The 20,745-nt window shown below is 46.7% G+C and overlaps 2 protein-coding genes across 2 annotated transcripts; one reads left to right on the forward strand and one right to left on the reverse strand.

Moving 5' to 3' along the window:
• Positions 1 to 242: 242 nt before the first annotated feature.
• Positions 243 to 8,822, reverse strand: EME1 (essential meiotic structure-specific endonuclease 1). The gene is made up of 9 exons (XM_077834414.1): positions 8,490 to 8,822; positions 7,514 to 8,388; positions 7,300 to 7,430; positions 5,426 to 5,515; positions 4,857 to 4,978; positions 4,407 to 4,545; positions 3,276 to 3,391; positions 1,732 to 1,921; positions 243 to 527 (listed from the first exon to the last, which is right to left on the reverse strand). The coding sequence occupies exons 2-9, from the start codon at positions 8,346 to 8,348 to the stop codon at positions 351 to 353; spliced, it is 1,800 nt and encodes a 599-aa protein (XP_077690540.1). The 5' UTR covers positions 8,349 to 8,388; positions 8,490 to 8,822; the 3' UTR covers positions 243 to 350.
• Positions 8,823 to 8,859: 37 nt separating this feature from the next.
• Positions 8,860 to 14,720, forward strand: MRPL27 (mitochondrial ribosomal protein L27). The gene is made up of 4 exons (XM_077834415.1): positions 8,860 to 8,964; positions 12,816 to 12,938; positions 13,748 to 13,815; positions 14,287 to 14,720. Exons 1-4 carry the CDS (start codon positions 8,916 to 8,918, stop codon positions 14,491 to 14,493), a joined length of 447 nt encoding a protein of 148 aa, XP_077690541.1. The 5' UTR covers positions 8,860 to 8,915; the 3' UTR covers positions 14,494 to 14,720.
• The last annotated feature ends 6,025 nt before the right edge of the window (positions 14,721 to 20,745 follow it).

Consider the following 20,745-nt stretch of genomic DNA (forward strand, 5'->3'; position numbering starts at 1 on the left):
GCCTAGAGCAAACCTCCTACTTTGAAGAGTAGAGAAAATTTATTCCCATGACAGAAAATACAATCTATCCCAGACAGAAAGAAACTATCACTACTGCCCTTGAGGGCAGTAGCACAGCACCTTGGCTAAGGAAAACATTGCAGTGCCTTCTGAAAACACCACCTGTAGAGCACTTCAGGCATCCTTGTGCCCCAGGGCAGGTGTTCTCCATTGCAGGCTTCAAAAACAGGAGATTTCAAGTCTTTACAAGCAAGACCCATGATTCCATTTATTAGTTAATACACTTTTCTTCCTAGAAGGGAGATGAATATGTTTAACCAGGCAACCAGTAAAATCCATGTTCTCTTGGGCTAGCCCGTGACATCCAAAGAGAGATCAGGATGGTGTGAGGTCATCTGCAGGTAAATCCGTTTGGAGAGTTCTGGTCCAATCCGCCGCGACGTGGCAGTTACACCATTGCCACGGCGCACAGGTATGTCAGCGAGCATGTTCTGTTGCTCCCGCTCTGAAAGGCATCTACAATAGGCCTAAAAACAGTACAAAGGAATGGTGATTTCATCGATTGTCACGTTCCTTTGTCCTCAAAAGGACAGAGGGGAAGGGCTCCTTCACTGCTTCAGCCTTTCATGTTTTACACTCCTTTCATCAGTTCTCCCACCAGACCTCACTTGGTAGCCAAGAAGGAGCACCCACTGTCAGCAGGAATTCAATACATACAGACTATGTGCACTGTTAAGGACTGTGCCATGAACACAACTGCAACAGAAAGAAACGTGCAGCCTGGATACATCTAGAACAGCCAGCGCTGCTTTACTTATGCAGGATTGGAGATTCATTTTCCCCCTCTACAAGGGGAACACTTATTCAAGCAAGTGAGGGTATGAACTTCAGTAAGACAGATCCCCTCTCAATAGCTTCATTCTGCTCTGAATGCCAGTCTGTAACCTTCTGCCAAAGCCAATGGATGCAGAGAAGTCATTTCTTCCATCACTTGCGTTCAAGTGTAGATGCTCTTATTCCAAATTAGTTTAATCCACTTTAGAAGTGGATCAAAGCATCCACACGTTGATTAATCAGGAATAGTCACTTTAAATAAATTCACACCCTGCTTTATTCCAGATTAAATTTTCATACACAGACGTGCCTCACGTCTGAAACATTCAGGCTCAAGATACCTCCTCCCAGAAGCACAAGGGAAGGTTCCTTATGAACTACCACTAACTATTTCAAATATTCTTTTTTTTGGGGGGGTGTGTGGGGGGGGGAGAGGAGGAGTGAACAGGAAAAGATCCTATCAAGCAGTCCCAGTTTTTCCACAGATTACTCTGGTGTCCTATAAAAACAGCTCCCCTTCTTGTTGTCAGCATCTCCCTCACTTGCAATCTAATGCTTAGAGCAGAGGAAGTAGGAGACTGGAGTTTTATTCCTGGCTCTGTCACTAACTCATTGGAGTGCTGGGGCTGGGTTACAATCTGTGCCTCACTTTTCTCTTCTGTAAAATGGGGATAAGGGCCACCTTTGGAAGTGTTTTGAGAGCCACCAATGAAAGGCGCTATGGAAGTACAAAGTGTTTGCCATGACGGGACTGGGTGTTTCAAACAAAGTATTCTAAGCTGACATGGGATCAATATCTCAGAATTAATCTCTGTGAAGTTATTTAACACAAGTAACATTCTTTGCATTAGTAGCTGTGTGTGCACAATTGTATCAAAAACCGTAGATCACCCTTACCTGATCCAGAAGCAGAGGAGAAGGGTATGCGGCTACAATGGCGCTGGCCATCTCCAGACTGACCCGGTTGAACTGTTGGATCTGCCTCTTCCAAACCTGCGAGAGTCCCTTCCCTGAGCGGTCCACCTTCACTCCCCTACACCACTCACTCTCCAGGTAGAAGGAGAAGCCAGTCTTCTCTCGCTCTTGCCTGCAGAGGGCACAGAAGGGAAGGTGAACAAAACAATCACAAAACTTATCTTTTGCATCTCTCAACAGATGATAACTGGAGAGAGAAACAATGGCCACAGAGCAGGGAAGCCTCATATCCAGCAGAGAATTAGAGAGATCAATAGTATCAAGGTAGATGTGCAAAATCTGACTTACCTGCCATATAAGTGTTAGCAAGATCCTTTTATTTAGGTGGAAAATAACCAGAGAGCGTGGCACATTAGAAGCAGGCTGGCTATAACAAAGGGCACAGAGGCAGCTATACTGGCTTTGTGCCACCCAGGGATTCCTCTTAGCAAGAGCAGCCTCAGGCCCCCTTTCGGCAGCACAAAAGGAACTGGGTGTAGGGCAGACACTGGCCCAAATAATCTGTGCTTTTTATTCTTGATACTAATGGCCCAGCACTATGAGCAACCCTGCAACAAACCAGTGCACATGCAATCTGGGGAAACAGAATGCAAGCTGTCGAAGAGATGTTATAAGCAGCATATAAAAGCATTTTAAAGGTGTGTGTGTTTTCACGGATGTTATTGTGAGACAGACAGTGAAGCTGCTGTGATGAGTGTGCTAGTATGGGGTTCAACTTTACATTGCTGGGGAATGACCTGTGAGAACATAATTACAACAGTGTGTCTTATGATCATCTACTAAACGGGGATTCTGCCCCAGTGACATCTCTCAAATCACAAATATTTTCAGGTGAAGCATAAAAGCTGGTGCTGTAGTGACTGAATCCAGCTAGAGGGCACAGCCCTCCTTCTTTATATCCCCTTTCCACCTCCAAACACAGATTGAAAAGAAGATCTTTACTTGACACCCTCTCTCAAATCAGACTCCAACACTGACGAGGAGAAACAAGCTCTAGGGGCTGTAGCCCAATGCACCACCTGTTTCAATGCAAGAGGCACTAACGTTGTTGGTTTTAAGGCACCTCATCAGTGGCTGCTCAGTACTGCCTGGTCTTTGAGGAGGTCTCCTCACTGCGAAAAAAGTGTATTCTTAACTCAGGTTAAAGTAGCAACAAAGACACTGCAACTCAGCTTTTAACTCAGGTTAGCAACACAAGTTCAACCCCAGGCTGCCCTACAGGCTTTAACTCATGCTGCTTACCCAAGTTAAAGCGGAGCCATTGTGTCTTCACTGCTAGTTGAACCTAAGTTAGCTAACTTGAGTTAAGAACACACCCTCTTTTTTGCAGTGAAGAATGTACTATACTGTGTAGCACTGAAGTAGGGCTGTATATTCCCCTCCAATACTCATGGAAACGAGGCCTCTCCTGAGGATATCTCCAAAAGCAAGTTAGCTTATAAAATAAATCCCATATGCTCACTCACTTGAATGGTGCTTCAGCTACAGCTTTGGTGAACATACTGGCAAAGTCTCCAAGTTCCTTCCAACTCTCAAGGATTCGAACCTGGACTCCTGTGTGAAGCTGCAGATCCACCAATGCCTGTAGACATGATAGGGCCCAAAAGTGAGTGAGGTGACTCATCCCCCTCTCCCTCAGCACACACCAGCCTCAGGTGCAATCCCTACCCTTTTTGCCTAGGTCAAACATTTAGGGGATGTTTTGGGAGGGGACACGAACCCAACAAGCCTCTGAAAACAGCCACAGTTGATCAAGAAACCAAACAACACATACAAGATTGTGGCGCGACAGGGGCCTTCATAGCACTTAGCATCAGAGGTGGCAAGGTGTTTTTGGGACACTGCCCCAGTCCCTTATTGCAACCTACTGTAGAACAAGGAGGCTGCCTCCAGTCAGCCAGCTCACCCACTTAGGAATAGCTAGTTTGAAGCATTAAAAGATAGTTTGGGATGTTCTATCCATTGCCTCTCGAGTTGCTCTTTAGAAAAACGTGCTGCATGCCAATTTATTGCAATTTCAGTTGCAGCAGATTAACGTCTCCATGGACAGGCCCGTTTTGCACCATTTACCCCATCCAGTGTTCATTGTCACCTACTGCACACACTCTGGTTAGGGTTATCCACTGGGCTGAGAAGAATGATGGGTGTTACATCAGAGATGTACAAAAAGGGAATGACATCTGGAATTGACATGGAGGAGACGCCCTGGTCTCCAGGGAGATGGGATGCACGTGCAGCATTAGGGTCCTCTAGCAACTAATCACAGATGAAAGTCTCCATCTCATTCAGGCTGCCTCCCTAGCAGCAAGGAGAGTGTGAGAGAATGCGCCTAGACACAACACAGCCAAAAGAGACAAAAAACCAAGTACCTGATTCTCCCTAACATCAGAATCCCTGGGCCTATCCTGTTTCTATTAGATATGTTCAGGTCAATTCCTCTTTGCCTATGGTAGAGAGCTGAGGCTGAAAGGTTCTACCCACAAACTCACGTATTAAAGAGTGTTGAATTCCCCTCACCACAGAGTGGGTCTACTCAGGTAAAATGCTAAATCATCGAGAGAGCCAGGAAAGGAGAACAATGCTCGAGGTTTACCCACTTCTTCCACTTCCACCCTGGACAGCTCTGGGCCAGAATCCCCCTTTTCCTTCCGTTTTTTCCGTTTCCTTTGTCCTTCTACTTGGCTTCCATTCAGCACTGCCTGCCGCAGCTTCTTCCGGGACTGAACTTTGTGAGATCTGAGAAGAGAAAGAATAGCCCAGGAGTCCTCATCTGCTCCAGTGCCAGCAGAAGGCATTGTAGAAATGGTGCAGGAGTGCAGGCTGCTGGGGAGCTCACAGTTACCAGCTGTCCCCAGTAGGAGATGCTGTATAAAACAGTGACGGAACTCTGGTTACAGAGGCTCTTCCGGCTGTTTTTTATGTTTCAGCCTACGCCAGCAGGAAATACAAGTAAGGATGCAGAACACCTATGGCATTCTAGCTGTGGCCATTGCCAGCACTTATCCTGCAAGAAACAGCATAGAAATCTCTGAAGGAAGAATTCTAACCTGAAATATTTTTCTAGTTCAACTACAGCCAGCGCTAGAGTTTTCCTAGGAGCTCTCTCCATGACACAGGCTACGAAGCTCCGTAAAGTCTCTTTCGGTCCTTCTGTGCCACCCTGGACTTCCTGCAACGAGAGCCAGAAAATAGCATTTAAACCCCCTTTGAACCATACAGTCCAGGACAACACTAGCAAAGAGCAACCTCAGGCCCCAATCCTGCAACTGGAACTGTGCAGATGTAAGGGTTTGCACATGCCGATCCACTTGCAGAACTGAAGTCTCAGGTTCCAGCGCTGCAGTTAAGTCAAACCCCTCAACATGCAGAGAAATGTCTGCACTCCCAAGGCCTTCTTCCAATACAGCAGCAATGGGGCAGGCGAGGGAGAGCGGGAGGTTCCATTTCGCCAGTTCGGAAGGCTTGACAACATTGGACATTCATATGGTTTTAAAACAGGAAAATTATTATTTGCCTTAAGACTCCAAAACAAACTGCTGTAAAAAGAGAAATGGGTAACCCAACTGTTTGAGCAAGGCACGTTTGGACAGCACATAGAAACCACGAGCAGCCTCACCTGCCTGTAGCTGTAGATCATGGATACAAAATCCTCCAGGCGAAGCAGAACCAGGATATTGGGTTCTTCTATCCAGCTGCCTTCTTCAACCTGCCCAGAGTTGAATACGTACTGAATTCAAGGTATTTATGAAAGCGATCCTATTCTGATCCTAGCTTCACGTATATCCAGTGTTTTAGCCACAGATGAAACATTTCAGTCTGAGAGCTTGTTAATGACCCATCTCCCTTAAGTTGATGCTCCTGCTCATTGCCACGGTCACTAAAAGGAGGCAGAAGGGCAGAGTTACTCAGATTGCTGATGAGTTTTATAGTGCACATGCGGCATCAGTTTATTAGTAATCTGAGAGCAAGAGCATGCAAAAGGCTGGGAACAGCAAGAGACCAGTGTGGTTGTAGAGAGCAGAGAAACGTGACACCAAAGTGGAGAACATTAAGAGAGCTCAGCAGAAAGAAGGGTTTGAGGACATGGACAATTCATTGTGTTTATATAGGATTAATAGATCGTATCAATCTGCATTACAGAGAGTCACTAGTAGGAAAGATTCAACAAGGGGAAGTGGGACAGTGGCCTGGAGTGAGGGGAACAAGATCCAGATCAAAGTGAACAACAGCTACCCTTCTGGAGAGGGATGAGAACAAGAGAGAAGAGTGAGTGATTGGGGAAGTAGATGGGCACAAGGTCAGAAGTTCTGTGGAGAGAATGTCTATGGATAAGTCTGAATACCAGCAAAGGAATTTCAAATTGAATTCAAAGATGGATAAGAAGTCCGCAAAGGTAGCATGGAGGATGGGGATGTAACGGTTCCACTTCTGGGAGGAAAAGTAGTCTGGCTAGAGCATAGCTGAGATTTAAGAAGACCATAAGAGAAGGATTTAGAATAATCCAGAATGGGAATAAAGGTGCAGTTAAGCATTTCAGAGGAGTAAGGCCAAGACAAGGACTGGCACTGTCTCAAGGGAGAGGCAAAACAGAAAGAGTTCAGATGAAAGATAACATTCCAAGATTTCTGCCCTGGCAACCAAGGCTTATGGTCCAGGTTTATTCCACGTCTCTGAAATCACTAAAGGAGTTTTAACGCAGGAGGAAGACTAATTTCTGAAGCATTCAGCAGTAAAGTCAACCAGGAGCTGACAGAACCATAGCAAGCAGTTAGACAGTGTCAAATCAGGTGTAGAAATGGGTGTTATCTCACTAGAAATAATGCCAAAGGTTAAACCTGGGGGTGGGATCACAGAAATAAGAAACAAAGACAGGTACATCTGGGAGCAGAATTCTGTGGCACTCCAAACAGAGGAAACAAAGGGGAAATCTAAATTTTCCTTCAGAAAAGATAAAGGTGGCTCAGAGGAAGATTGAGAAGAAAGTAGCCAGAGTTACTGGGACTGGAAAAGAGATGAGATGGGAAAGGTAAGTCTTGGAGTTTTTAGTTACACAGTATGGAGAAACAACAAGGAGTCCGGTGACACCTTAAAGACTAACAGATTTATTTGAGCATAAGCTTTCATGGGTAAAAACCAGAAGTGGAGTTTTTTACCCACAAAAGCTTATGCTCAAATAAATCTGTCTTTAAGGTGCCCCCTTATTGTTATTGTTACTGTATCCTTGTTATTTTTGTGGATACAGACTAACACGGCTATCCCCTGATACCTGATAGTATGGAGAAGAAGAGCTAGTGAGAACAAGTGGGAAATGAAGTTTTGCATGCCAGGGAAAGACCAAAAATAAGTCAGTCTCATTTTAAGATTCTCTGAGTAGCTCACAGACAGACACAAGGCTACCACCAGTAACTGCAGATCACCAGGCAACACAACCCCACGTGCTAAGCAAAGAGGAAGAAAAAGGTGTAAACTTCAGACATTGTGGTCCCCTACCTGAGATGACCCAGCCCTCCTCCTCCTCCAGGTGATGCTACAGGGAACAGCCTGACTCTCAATCACACAGCCACAGTTCATGGACTGCAAAGCACTGAGGACTTGCCCACCACCTTCTACCTGTAAGAGAACTGAGATGGGTGCAAAGGTCAGGGGTCCACAATGAGGGCTGTCATTTAATTCAAGGCTGAAAAAAAAAGGTAAGGAATGCTACCTGGATCCAGCACCACTGTTATGTATTTCAGGCACTCTTCTGGTCGCTGGGCCTTCAGCATATTGGCAAGTGCCTTTTTCCTCTCTCGCTCCTGCTCCCGCTGCCCCTTCTGCACTTCCCGCTCTCTCCTCCTCTGCAACACAGCCTGACGAGCCCTCTCTCTCTCCTCCTGGCTGTGTTTTGACTTCTTCTGAGGAGGGGACATTTCTGAACTTGCCTCTGCCACCAGAGACCTGCTGCGCCGGGCTGGAGAGTCTGACAGACAAACTAGAGGCTGGTGCAAAGGTATCCTCTTGGAATCCTGTATGGCATCATCTTGGTCACTATCTGACACTTCCCAGGATGAGCCAGGGGTTCTTGTCTGGGTGTCAGAAGCCTTTGGCAGCAACTGTTCTCTGCAGTCAGTAACCTCTTGTTCATAGTTCTGATGGAGCACAGTACCCCTAGCTTTACACACTGCATCACAGCTACTCAGTTGCTGGGCCTCAGAAAGCAAAATACTAGTTTTGGAGGACTTGTTGTTCACCAATTTCCCCCTTAGCCTTTCAGACAAGGGGATTATCTCCTCTTCCTCCTCACTTTCGCTGCTTAGCTTTGCAATCACATTCTTACAAGAGCTGGCTCGGTCTGAATCCTGACTGCCAGGGAACTTTTCCAACCCCGGGGAAGGAGGAGAGGACTCCTCAGAGTCAGAGCTGCAGACCACCACAACTCTCTCCTCTGAAGGAGGCTGCCAGCGGCTGCTGCTGCTGCTTTTTACCGCAGGAGGCTGTTGCTTTAGGAAAGTGAAGTTTGGCAGGTCCTCGAGGTCGCCCTCATCCGACTCCAAGGACATCGTGGTCAGTCAGTGCCTTCTAACGAGCTGCACGCAGCATCTAGGAACGGGAAGCAGAGCAATGAGGAGCCGGCTCCAGACAGTCCCTGGGCTGTGGCAGGGACCCTGAAGGGGCCGGGTAACTTCCTGACCAGCCACAACCTAATTCCGCAAAGAGGTGCGACTAGATCTCGGGCTTCAAGACCCAGAGCAATACGCCAACTGACGGCCAGGAGGGGCCTCTCCCCCCGGCACGAGCCGCCAGGGCGGGTGCCCCGTGAGCGCAGGATACCCCCGAGGCGGGCTGGGGGGACACGGGGGGCCCAGTCCGCGGAGAGGCGATGGCGGAGGGAGCCGCCCGCCCGCTGAGGCGCCCTGGGGAGGGTCCGTGCCGCCGTCTCCCCACGCCCACAGACCCCCCACCCCCGCGGAGAGAACCCCGGCGTCCGAGTCTTGGCCGCGGCCTTTGCTCTGGCCCCGCCCTCGCATTGAAACCGGCCGCCTCCGCCTCCTCTCCGTCTTTGACCGGAAATCTTGCGCCGGAAGCGGAAGCCGCCCCCCCGGAAGCGGAAGCGGTGGTGCAGGAAGATGGCGGAGCTGGGGCGACTGCGGGGCTTGGTGGCGGTGAACAGGCTGCGTGAGTCGGGGGAGGGGAGCGCGTCCGCACTCGGGAGGAGAGACCTGGGGGAGACGGGGCTGGGGGCAGGGCTTGGCTCTGGGAAGCGGAGAGTTAGAGGCGAGGTCCGTCTGGGGCGAGGCAGCGGGGGGGGGGGGACTCAGGGGGCTGGGTGGGCCTCGCCCACCCGGATCTAAGTGCAGCCCAGGCGGGGGTAGGAAATCGCCCTTTCCCCGGGTGCGCCCGCCGCCCTTGTGTGTGGGGAAGGCCGTGAGCCCCCGAGCCCGCTAACTAGCCTGTGGGCTCGTAGTCCCAGAAGCGGGCAGGGGCCTGTTGTGGCGCCATCTCTTTGTGTCACAGGTGTGTAGTGGTTACAGCCTAACGGGAGGCTGCCTAGGCTTCAGAAGTGGTGTTGGGGCCAATGAAAGTCGAAAACGTGGATGATCTCAGGAAGGGTGGCACAGAGAGGTAGTTGTGGGCTGGGTACCAGCTGTGATCTAGCGACAAGGTTGTACATGTGCCCATAGGTGCCAGATACCTTTGTAAAGCACTTTGAGGTCAGTGGATAAAAAGCACTATAGAAGAGCTAGGTATTATTAACAGCCATTGTCCCCCTTCCTTCCCTCTCTCTTTAGCTACCCCTTTTTTGCCCATTGAGCACTCTGTCTAGAGTTCTGTATCATGCCCTGATCCCTAACAGAGCATCTGAAGTTAGAGTAGTCTGATGAGCTAATAGGACTAATAAAAGTATATCGTTCTGCCATGTATGGGACATTAAAATCTCTATGCCATGCACATCTACCCATGCCAGTTCTTATAGGTTGGGCTCGTTCTGCTGCCAGTGACATCATTAGAACTAGTGAAGTCACTGAAGTTACTCTGGTTCTTACATCTGTCTACCTGAGAGTAGAGCTGGCCCAACGTACATAAGATCTGACATGGGAGGAAGTAGGCATATGTTACATATCCCTGGTTGCATATTGACTTCAGTGGAGTTACTTTGGTTTTACACTCATTGGCCTCTTGAATAGTGTGTAGTAGGGAATCCTTCTGCACCAGGTCAGGTTTATTTTTTTTTACTGTTAACTGATGAATTGGAATGGGTTTAGGTGGGCCCTTTAACGTAGCAGCCTTTGTGCCCCAAAAGGAAAATCCAAGTTCTCATTTAAAAAGTCTGTTGCCCCTTTCCCTCCCTGCCATCCACAGCATGCCCACTTCCTAATCTCCATTTCTCTTTGAAACTGGTTGTGGGCTAGGAGGTCAGATGGGGCCACTGGTTCTTAAAATGGATGGTCTCCCCTGCTTAACGTGTGGGGCAAGTCAGGTGGAGGAGTTGGTCAGCTGGGGTTAGGAAGCTTTGGCTATAGGAAGCCTGGATCAGGGAGTGGCTGCTAGTTTCGCTCTCAAATGTGAGCTCCCTGTTCAGATTCAAAGCTGGATCTGAGGAGGTACGGACCATAGGGTTGCAGCAGCTGCAGGACTTCCTTTTGATAGAGCAGCAGCATGAACGTCACCACCGCCTCTTTTGCGCTCCTGGAGTGGCCAACAGGGGATTGTATAATGTGTCCCCCATGTCCACTGGCTGGTAGACACAGGAGGGAAGTTCCTTTTGTAGCAGGGACTACAGGATTTAGGGGGGTGGGGGCTCAGTGGTGCAACAACTGCTTTAGTATGCAGCAACCAGCTTGGCCTTAGGCTGGAGGCTGATCTTAACATTTTTGAGCAGGCCTCTAAAACCAATTTTCACTGCAGGGCCCCATCCCCCCCCAACAAAAAGAAAAAAGCCCCCTGTAAACTTTCAACTCACCATCTTATAGCCAGAGGCAATAGGACACCAATCTCTATTGCAGTTTGAGGGACAGCTGCCTGGTAGAGAAGCCACCTAGGGGAGAGTCCGTCAAATATTATGGAAAGGGAACTGTACTGGGTTGATAGGCGCTGGGCTGAAGTGGAAGAAAACAGGGACTTGGAGGAAGAAGATGGTGTATTGGACTGGAAATTTTTTTGAAGTAGGGGGCCTGGCATTGTTTCACCCAGGAGATTTCACGCACATTTCCAACCACCACATCACGTGATTGAGTCTCAGAATTTTTCATAAGAGGCCATGGAACCTTCGCTGCTGTTACTATGAGGGCAAGCCTGGGGCAAATGAGATGGCTGGAAGTCAGACCAATGACTTGTAGTTTCATTTTTTGTGTGTCTGTGATGTGCACTGACTGCTGTTTGGGTTTCACATGGAGTTTAAGAGGCTGGTTTTGACCAAAATGAAGCAAACTAAACCTAAATAACGTGGGGATCTGCTCATTTGTGAGACTGCCACTCTCTCTGTGCTGTGCTGCTCCATTTACAGTCAGCAGTGGTGCTCAAGCTTAAAATCCTCTCCTAATAAAAAACAGAGAGCTGCTGACAGGGCATTCTCCAGGAGGGATTCAAAACTTCTGAATTCTGTCACCAGTTCATAGTGAGTTTGAGCAAATCCCTTAAGCTTTGTGTTTTAGTTTACCCATCTATAAAATGTAAATACTTTCCTACTACACTTGATGTGATGTGGTTTTAACTGATATTTGTAAAGTGCTTTGATGTCCTCACATGAGATACTGTACCAGTGCACAGTATGATTTAAAATATAAAATAATTACATTGGAGATCAAACAAAGGTAGTTAGTTTCTTAGATAAGGATTAAATTTAATCCCAATCTAGTAAAAATACTCTGCCAGGAGCTCTATAATCCCATTATTTTCTTTCCCCATTCCGCTGCTATTTCTCTAAGTCACAGCCCCTTTCTTTTACTTAATGTATTCTAAACAAATGTAATACATTGTTCTTTATAAAGACATCCTCCCCCCAAATCTTTGTGGTTTGCAAAGTATGTGTTATAATGTGCTATTGCTATTTTTAAATAAGGAAATGAGACACTTGTGGCAACCACGGTTCAGTAACACACTACTTAGACATCTGAATAGAAGGATTTAGAGTAAAGGGAAACTGGCTGTTGATTGTATGAAAAAGAACTAATTATATCCAGGACACTTCTTATGAAGTAGAATTCACAAAAGGGTCAGACTTCCTTGATTTTAAACGTTTGAATGTATTTATTGACAATGGATTTTGTGTATTTGGTTTTTAATTGAAGAACTTTGTGATGTGAAAAGGCGACATGTTCCAAGAAGGAGAAAGACGAATCACTTACTGTAACAACTTTATTTTTTAAACCCAGGCCTTGGCTACTAGGGCATGTGCTTAAATTTATCCCGATTCAGGACAGCAATTAAATACTGTCCTGTATCAGGGTCTTGATCATGAAACTGTGCATTTTTACAGACACTAACTAAACCTCACAATTTGAGATTAAGTATTAATACCCATTTCACAGATGGGGAAAACTGGGGCATACAATATTTGTGACTTGTCTCAAGTTCACTGAGTGAGTTAGTGGAAGATAAACTCCAAGTGTCCTGAATTTCAGTGCTGTGCTCGTATCAGTTGGCTACACTGACTGTTTTCTGTAACTGTTTCTGTAGCTCAGGATTTAAAGTGCATGGCCACAACTAATAGCAGAATGTTTGCATTTAGATGCACTGCTTAGAGTTCTGCTACTCCATTTAGGTAGCGGGATGCTTTCTGAAGTGCGACTTGGTTGTGTGCAGGAGAGATACAATGGGTTAAATATGAATTATTGTTGTTATACATTTATTCCAAGGGCTTTTTTCTGTCTTTGGCTTTAACATTTGTTTTGAAATGACATGACTGGGCTTTGAATTAATTTTTGTCCTGATTTAAAAGGAAATGTAAATATTTGTCCATTTTGAATTCATTGTTGTAGATATTACTTTTTTAAAACTTTTTTTTATTTTTCTTCCTTTGAATACAGTTCTGGCTGCTCCGCAGGTGACTGCGGTTGTGGTGCGATGTGCATCCAAGAAGAGTGGGGGCAGCTCAAAAAATCTTGGTGGCCACAGTCCCGGGAAACGCTATGGCTATAAGAAAACAGAAGGTCGGTTAGTCAGTCTGGTCCGCTGCTTTATATGATCTGGAACGTGCCCTCCCCTGTTGCCTGGTTATCAGGGACTGTTACACGTGAAACTGCTGTGTGTTTCAGAGTTCAGATGGGAGGGGTTGTTTGTAACTCTTTGCAAAAGAAAGAAACCTGAAGGTTTAAACACCATTGGCTACAACAACACTGCATACATAACCACCATTGTGAGAGTAGCCAGCAGGAGGCTAGAGTAACACAATCTCGCTTCCAGATCTGCCTACGTGCAGGAAATTGAAATTACCAATAAGAAACATGCCTTGGTTCTAATTTAACTGGTCTCCGGGGAATCTGGGAGGAGGAACACCCTAGGGGGCACCTGATAAGTTAAGTGCCCTTTCCCCTCACACTGTGCTCAGAAGCTGGGCATTTCAAGTATTGATAAAGAGGAGAATTATGAGGCTTAGTAGAAGCCAAAGTACAGATGCCTGTAACTGAGTGCCTAACAATTAGGGTGGGTTTGCTGATGGAAAAAACTGATGTAAAAGGCAATAAAAAAAATGCCTGCAGCAAACAGAAAATGCCTTGTGCCCTCAAACTGATCTTTTCAAAGGCTAAAACTGCTTTTTGCCATTGCTTATCAACTGCCCTGTATTCCCTGGTAGGAGCATTCTTACTTCAAATGTTTTTAAGAGTTTGGGATAATTCCTCCTTAGGAAACATCCCAACCAATGCTGGCTTTGTGAGCCCTTGAGCAGTTCTCATTCTGCCAGCACTCAGGCTATAGAGATGCTTCTTTTGTAATCTGAATCCATCTCTCTCTGTTGCAGGTTCCTTTGTTCATGCAGGCAATACATTAGCCACCCAACGGATGATACGCTGGCATCCAGGGGCTCATGTGAGTTACTTTTTCATCTATTATAGCTCTCCACAGCGAAGTGCAGAATCCAGCCTTAGCTCTAGCAAGGCTCTTCCCTGTTTCCTCAGGTGCATTCAATAGAACCCTGAAATCATTGTTTCATTACCAAACGCTTTCTACAGTTCATTCAAAACCATGTCAGTGCATGAGCCAGATTTAGTAAACAACTGGAGAATTTTGACTATTACTATTGAAAGTTTTGCACATGAAGTTAAGGGAATCAGTTCTCATGCTTCAGGATTAGAATAATCCTCCCCACCCCCACAGTGTGCAGAATTGTCTGCAGTTCCCTGAGTGTGTTGTGTGTATTGCCTTCCTTTGAAATATCAGGTACTGGCCATTGCTGAAGCCAGGCCATCAGACTAGTGGCTTGGTCCACTTGGTTAAATGATACATAGTGACCTAAACACCGCCTTCCCTTTCTAACACGATACTGTTCATCTCTTCCAGGTGGGGATGGGTTGTAACAAGACTCTCTATGCTCTGGAGGATGGGATTGTGCGATTCACCAAGGAGGTCTATGTGCCACCACCCCGCAGCCAAGAGAGCAGGGAAGTGATCTGTCGTCTACCAAAAGGAGTGGTGCTTTACAAAACCTTCATCAACGTTGTCCCCACCAAAGAAGTGGGGAGCTTCAAGCTAGTCACCATGCTCTGAGGCTCTGCTGCCTCATGCAGTAATGACTGATCACCTTGACAGATGTGGTACTCAATCAAAAAGATGTCTGGAGGACTCCTCTAGCTCTGAAATGACTTGTTGGCGACTCCAGTTTCCTGCTCCTGGAACTCACTGGGTGTAAATTTGAGAGTTACAAGGTAACCCGGACTACCTTGAAGTTTTTTGTAGAAATATATATCCAATAAATGTTCTGGGATTCTCGAACAGCGTGAGGGTGTTCGTGGAATAAATGTAAAACAAAAAGGGCTCAGCAAAGCTGCCTTTCCCTTCTGGACAGCTGTGCTCCAATCCAGCCAGATATACTGCAATTTCTGCACAGGAATTATCCAGTTCTAGGTATGGCCATTTTGATTCTCAGCATTCCTTGGAACGGCTCCTGTCCTAACTGCACCTGATGTACACTGGGAATTCCGGAAAGGGAATTGTGGGGTGTGGGAGGGAGTCAGTCAGTCCAAGACTGGGAACCTGAGTTCTAATCCCAGCTTTGGCACCAACTCACTCTGCAGCATTGGGCCTCAACTTCTGCCCCAGTTTCCTCAGTGGTAAAACCGGGATGATGATAATCACATCTTCAGACATTTACAAACATGAATTCTCATAACGTGTGAAATAGGAAAGCAGCTATTCCCATGAGACATGGGGAAACTGAGGCTCAAGATTGCTGAAGGCTCCAGCATCAGGATCATTACTCAGGAGTTACTGAGTCAGTCTAACGAGGATGCCTTTTGGTGTGTGCTAACTAGAAGCATTGTTTCTAATAGGCGGGAGCGAATTGTGGTGGGGATCAGAGGCTGTATTGAATCCTTGCTGTCTCTCCCCCTCCTCTTAATGAAAGAATTTGCAGCATATTGATAACAGTTATAAACCTGCATGCAAGGAGTTACTGGTTTCCCAACACTACAGTTTATTGGCACGAACAAGTACCAGAAGGAGCTGTCTCCACTGTTTGTAGTTATCATCTGAGGGGAAAGTCTAGGGAGACATAAACAACCAGCTCTGCTCACACGGTGAGCTCTGGTTGTACTGCGTGAAGCCTGCATCTTTGCAAGAAGTTTTGTTGTAAAACTCCCGTCCTCTAGGTAGCAGAGGAAACTCTAGGAGCTCCCTGTCCAAAAGACAGCTTCAGAGAATGAGAATAAAATGTTTTTCTGAATTAATCATAAAATAGTTTTAGAATTATGGCCATGTCCAATCCTGCCATGATGAGCATATTCAAAAGGGAAACTGCCACATTGTGGCCAAAAATAAAACCCTACAGTCAACAGAAATATTTTCATGACTTTCTAAGGTTTCATTCTAAAGCAATTTGTCTGGATTTTGAGTCCCTCATGTTTGTAATGCTCATGTTACAGCATTGTGCAAGGGCAGGGGAACCAGTGACAAAATAAGGCCAGCTGACTTTGAAAATGTTTGATTTTAATAGTAGAAGGTGTTAAACTTCTGTTCCTATAATTTCTAGCATAGTGGGCCTTTAAAAAAAAAATCCTTATCCTTGCCTTCTGCCTCTTTAGTAAACATCAAATCATTTTTTTAGGGAGTCCTTCATGCTAATTATATTTTGCACTTTCACTTACCTTGGACATAAACCAAAACTGGTTGGTTTTATTTTTGTCCCTAGTTATTTTCACTTCCTGGTTCTCAGGCACTGGCACTATACTGTTGTGTTTAGGTTCCACATACTGCAGAAGAGAATTTTCCTTTCCCTTCTTGGAACCACCCCCCACAAAAAAAGTGTGTAACTCCCAACTGGGCGAAGAAGTCTGTGAGAGCATCATACTCATCAGCTGAAGGGTGAAAGAGGCGTAATCCAAACAACAAAACTTCAGTCTTGTCAGGCTGCAGCACTTGGTCACACAGCAGACATCTTGTGATCTGACTGGCCGTGTTTTATCTACAACATTGTAAACAACATTTTAAAAGTTTGTCCTGAAATACAAAAAAGTAATTGAACATCTGAGAGTTGCAATTACATCAGCACTAGGGAAATTAGATGATCTGATTTCCAGAATTCAAATAGCCATTTGTTTATGAAGGGGAACTGAGTAATTTAGGTTGTCATCAGCATGGTTCTACCCTGGCACCTTTCAGGGTGAAGTCCCCTGTGGTTACATTAACTCTTTCCCAGCTGCCCGTTGTGGCACAAGCTCATGCTGTTCTGAAATGCGGCTGTTTACAGCATTTTGGGACTGTACAGCAAGTTGCTCCACGAGTCCTAGCCCTTGGTGAACCTTTATCTTGTCGGAACTGACAAGCCTTCCGCCACGTAGCGTTTTTAAATCCCCGAGGAATGTGGAGCATGGAGCTATGATTTGCTGATAGCAGCTCTAGTACAAATATATTAATTCTGTCACTTGCAGGTCAGGATTCCCGCTGGTACCTGATAAGGTAAATGTTTTAACATAAGAAGTAGATAAGATAAAGCATTTGAGGACGAGAGGCCTAGCTTCTGAGATTTAATTGAGTGTGTGACAGTAGCTGCTGCAGCCTCACAGAGGTGTATGTTACAGTGAAACAGCTCCCTGCCTTTGCTCCAGAGACAGTCCTTGGCTGAGTGGACCATCACCTTTGCTCTGCCCCCTCAAATACAACAGAAATGGCTGAGGATTATTGTGGTCTTTGGTTAAGATAAGGTTACTAGAGTGAAAATGGTGGAGCAGAAATCCCCTCAGGTTTTAGTTCACTGTTTCTGGGAGAGAGATGGCTGCTAAATCGATCCTGGTATTCACTCCACCTTCGTTCTTGTAGGGGAGTGAGTTGATGGAAATGTCCACTGCTTTGCCTGTGATTTGCACAAGTGGTTCTCAGCTGCTTGTGTGACTGAATGAAGGCATGAAGTTCCACTCTGCCCCGCCGGAAGGGAGAGACATCACAGGCCCTGCTGTCCTTGCCACAGAAGGAAGGAGAGGTGTTCCAGGGTTGATTCCCGTTCTACACAGCTGTGTTCCTTTGAGTTTGGTAGCTGATGGAAGCCTGGAATGTGTCCAGCAATCTGTGTCCATCTGGTAACTCTGACACGGCTCCAGTTCCTGGGAGGGCTGGAGGATGCCTTAGGGCTTGCTCATAGGGAGGTGGCAGCTATTTGAGAGGAAAGAGGAATCCATTATTACACTGCTCGGAAACACAGTGGCGAAGATTACCCCATGTTATAGAACAGGTTTACGTGAGTTCTTTCACACCATTGCCACAGCTCTGAAATTAAATACTCTGGGCCATCCATTAAACTCTTCTTAGAACAGCAGCACTTTTCACATTGCCAACTAGATAAGTGTGCAGGAGGAGATTATAGGCCAACGGCAGTTTCTAAAGAGTTATGGTGGAAATCCAATGCAGCTATTACAGCCCATCCCACCCACTCTTATGGCCTGTCTCCTCACCCCCAGCTATGGCGTTTGGTGGTAAGTTCAGGGATCTGTCAGCGTTCCCCTTAAAAACCTTTCCTCAGGAAATCTTCCCAGTGAAACTATTAATTTCCTGTTAAAATAAGATTAGCCACTACATATGCCCCTCCCCCACCTATAAATTTCTGGGCATTTAATGCCAACTGTTGCTTATATTTATAAGTATAAGCCAGAGCTGACTACTCAGGTTTTCATACACACCTCACTGTGGTATCTGTGGCCCATATCCTGAAAGGTATTTAGGCCCCTAGCTCCTGCTGAAATCAGGAGGAGTTAGGAGCCTAAATACCTGTGGGGATCTGGGCTTAAGTGTTTAAAACATCTCCACTTTTGCACAGAAAATCAGTCTGAGGCAAGGTGCGTGGTACAGAGCTAGGAGCCGGAACTCCCGCTCTACCCCCATCTCCCTCTGAGACAAGGCCCTTACCTTCTCGGTGCCTCAGGTTCTCTGCCTCAAAAGGTGCTAGGAGGTTTAGTAAGTGCATGTAACGTACTCTGCACATGTAACCTGCCCTTGGGAGGCAGGGCTAAATGTTGTCATAGGGTCAACTGCACTGATTCTTTTTTGGAGACAGGCTTAATGGCTCAACCTTTAAAGGAAGGAAGTCAGCAGAGGAATCCCACTGTATTATAAGAGTCTCGGATTTCCAGTCTGCCCCAGTCAACCCTGGGTGCGGCAAGACTGAACCGATGCCATTTGGTACAGCAGACTTATCCTGCCTGGGGTGCTGCCCCAGGGCTCACCTCACCTGGATGTGGACACTTCAGACAGAAGACCTGCTTTTCACTAGTCTACTGAGCGGGAGGCTTAAGGGTTGGAAGGTGAGCACCAGGCAAAGCCTCACAATCCAATAACTTATGAACAAGCCCAGGCAGGGGAAAAAGACATTCAACAGTAGCAGCAGCGAGGAGGGCTGCCAGCATAAGGAGTGGGGGAAAGGAGGACTTGGAATCCTGTTAGATCCTGAAGTCACATTCCCATCTTCAAACAGATGGTTCAGACCAGCAGCCCTGTCCCCTCTCCTAGTGCTCTGCAGATGCACTGGGGAGGGATCAATCATTAACCTGTAGAAATGAAACCACAGGGAATTTCCTGGAACCCAGGTGTTTCTTTCCCAGAGAGAAATGCTATCAGAGAAAGGCAACCTCAGAGACAGAGAACAGAGGCCTCTGCTACTGCACGGCAGAATGCTGGGGGAAGGCCTACAGGATGGCACCACTGCTGTGCTTCTAGACAGTTGGAGGCAGGATTTTGGCAGCTGAAGCAGCCTTCCACTCACCTCCTGGGAGGGGTCCACCCACAGTCCAAACCTCTCGGCAATCAGCTGATGGATCTCCCGCTGCCGATCCTTCTTCCGCACGCTCTCGTAGCTTGGCAAGCGCAGCTGCTCCCATGGAGGGAGCTGATAGCTGCTGGGGGGCCCAACGCAGAATAGTTCATCTCCCTAGAAATACCCAATGCCGCCCAGCATGGAAACAGGTCATATGACTGTCCGAGTCCATCAGCGCCCCTAGTCTGCTGGGAACTCCATGGCCCAGCATGCCTCAGCCCAGGAATTCTGTTCAGGATGCCGACGCTTAGAGTACCCCCCCAGAGACTGTCTGTGGAGCCCTGTGTCTAACGCACCTACACCAGCACCCCATGATGATGGTGCCCCAGAGTTCTCACTGCAACCCCAGGCCTGCAGCACCCACACCAAGGAGATTCTGTCCGGAGCTTCATGCCCAAATCATTTTTGTAATAGGACCATTCTCTCTGGCATCCTGCACCCACGTCTAAGGGGATTTTATCCAGATCCTACACCCAGGAATTGCCCCACACCCAAATACCCTCCCCTGCACCCCAAGATTCCCCCGGCCTCCATACCCAAAGCATCTTCCACTATATGACATGATCTCTTTGCTGCCCAGTTGTAATAACTGGGCCTAGGAATTTACCCTAATTGTAAATTCAAGTGTAAGAAGTTAGTAAAGTGCATAAAATACCACAATAACCCATGAGAGTTGCTGGGAAAAGGTGCAAAAGGGAAACAGGCTGAACTGGTACAAACAAAAAGGCCTACAAGGACCGTGTTAAGATCATGCCTGGCACACAAGAAGGGTGTGGGACTGGAAATCAATGAGCCAAAATTGGTGTGTTGGAAATTAGGCCTAATTGCTGAATAATGAGAGGATAGACTATTTTGCCCATCACTCCCTTTTGGGGTCCTTAAAAGACAAAGACTTTGGGAGGGAAATCAGAAGCTGTCTGCTGACGACTGTTGGCTGAAGATGGGTGGACAGGAAGTGAGCTTTACCATCACGCTGCAACCTCCACCTTCTCCTGGGACTCCAAGATCCACCATTACACCGTTGGGCCTGCCTTGTCCTGACCCTGAAAACTGTCCTGATGTGAGAGGGACCCGGATGACTGCCTTTTCTAGCTTTGTTAGGTTTTTCCTCCCCCCTCTGGTGTGTGTTTATCTTGTTGTGTCTTTCAGGAAAATCAGATCAGACTTTAATAGCTCCAGTTATGATCATCATTCATACCACCTCAAAGGCTATCATAAATAGGAGGGGGTCCTTCCAAAACCTGTCTGTGGCTAACGGGAAAGGGAACAAGGGGTGGTGTTAAAATGGAAGCCTCGCTTAGTTCTTTACATTGCAAATGTCACCGTTTTTCCTTTTCTGTATCTTTAATAAAGGGTTAAAAAGATTTGTAATGGTGTGTTTGCTGTGGTACTAAGCAGACGGAGCTCTTTGTATATCTTGTAAACCCGGAACGCTGTTTAAAACTTTAATGTTGGGGCAGCAACAGGGTCACGTTAAGACTGTTGATTCTCTGGGCCCATTT

The sequence above is a fragment of the Eretmochelys imbricata genome, chromosome 14, assembly GCF_965152235.1.
Source record: "Eretmochelys imbricata isolate rEreImb1 chromosome 14, rEreImb1.hap1, whole genome shotgun sequence".
Classification (NCBI taxonomy): Eukaryota; Metazoa; Chordata; order Testudines; family Cheloniidae; genus Eretmochelys; species Eretmochelys imbricata.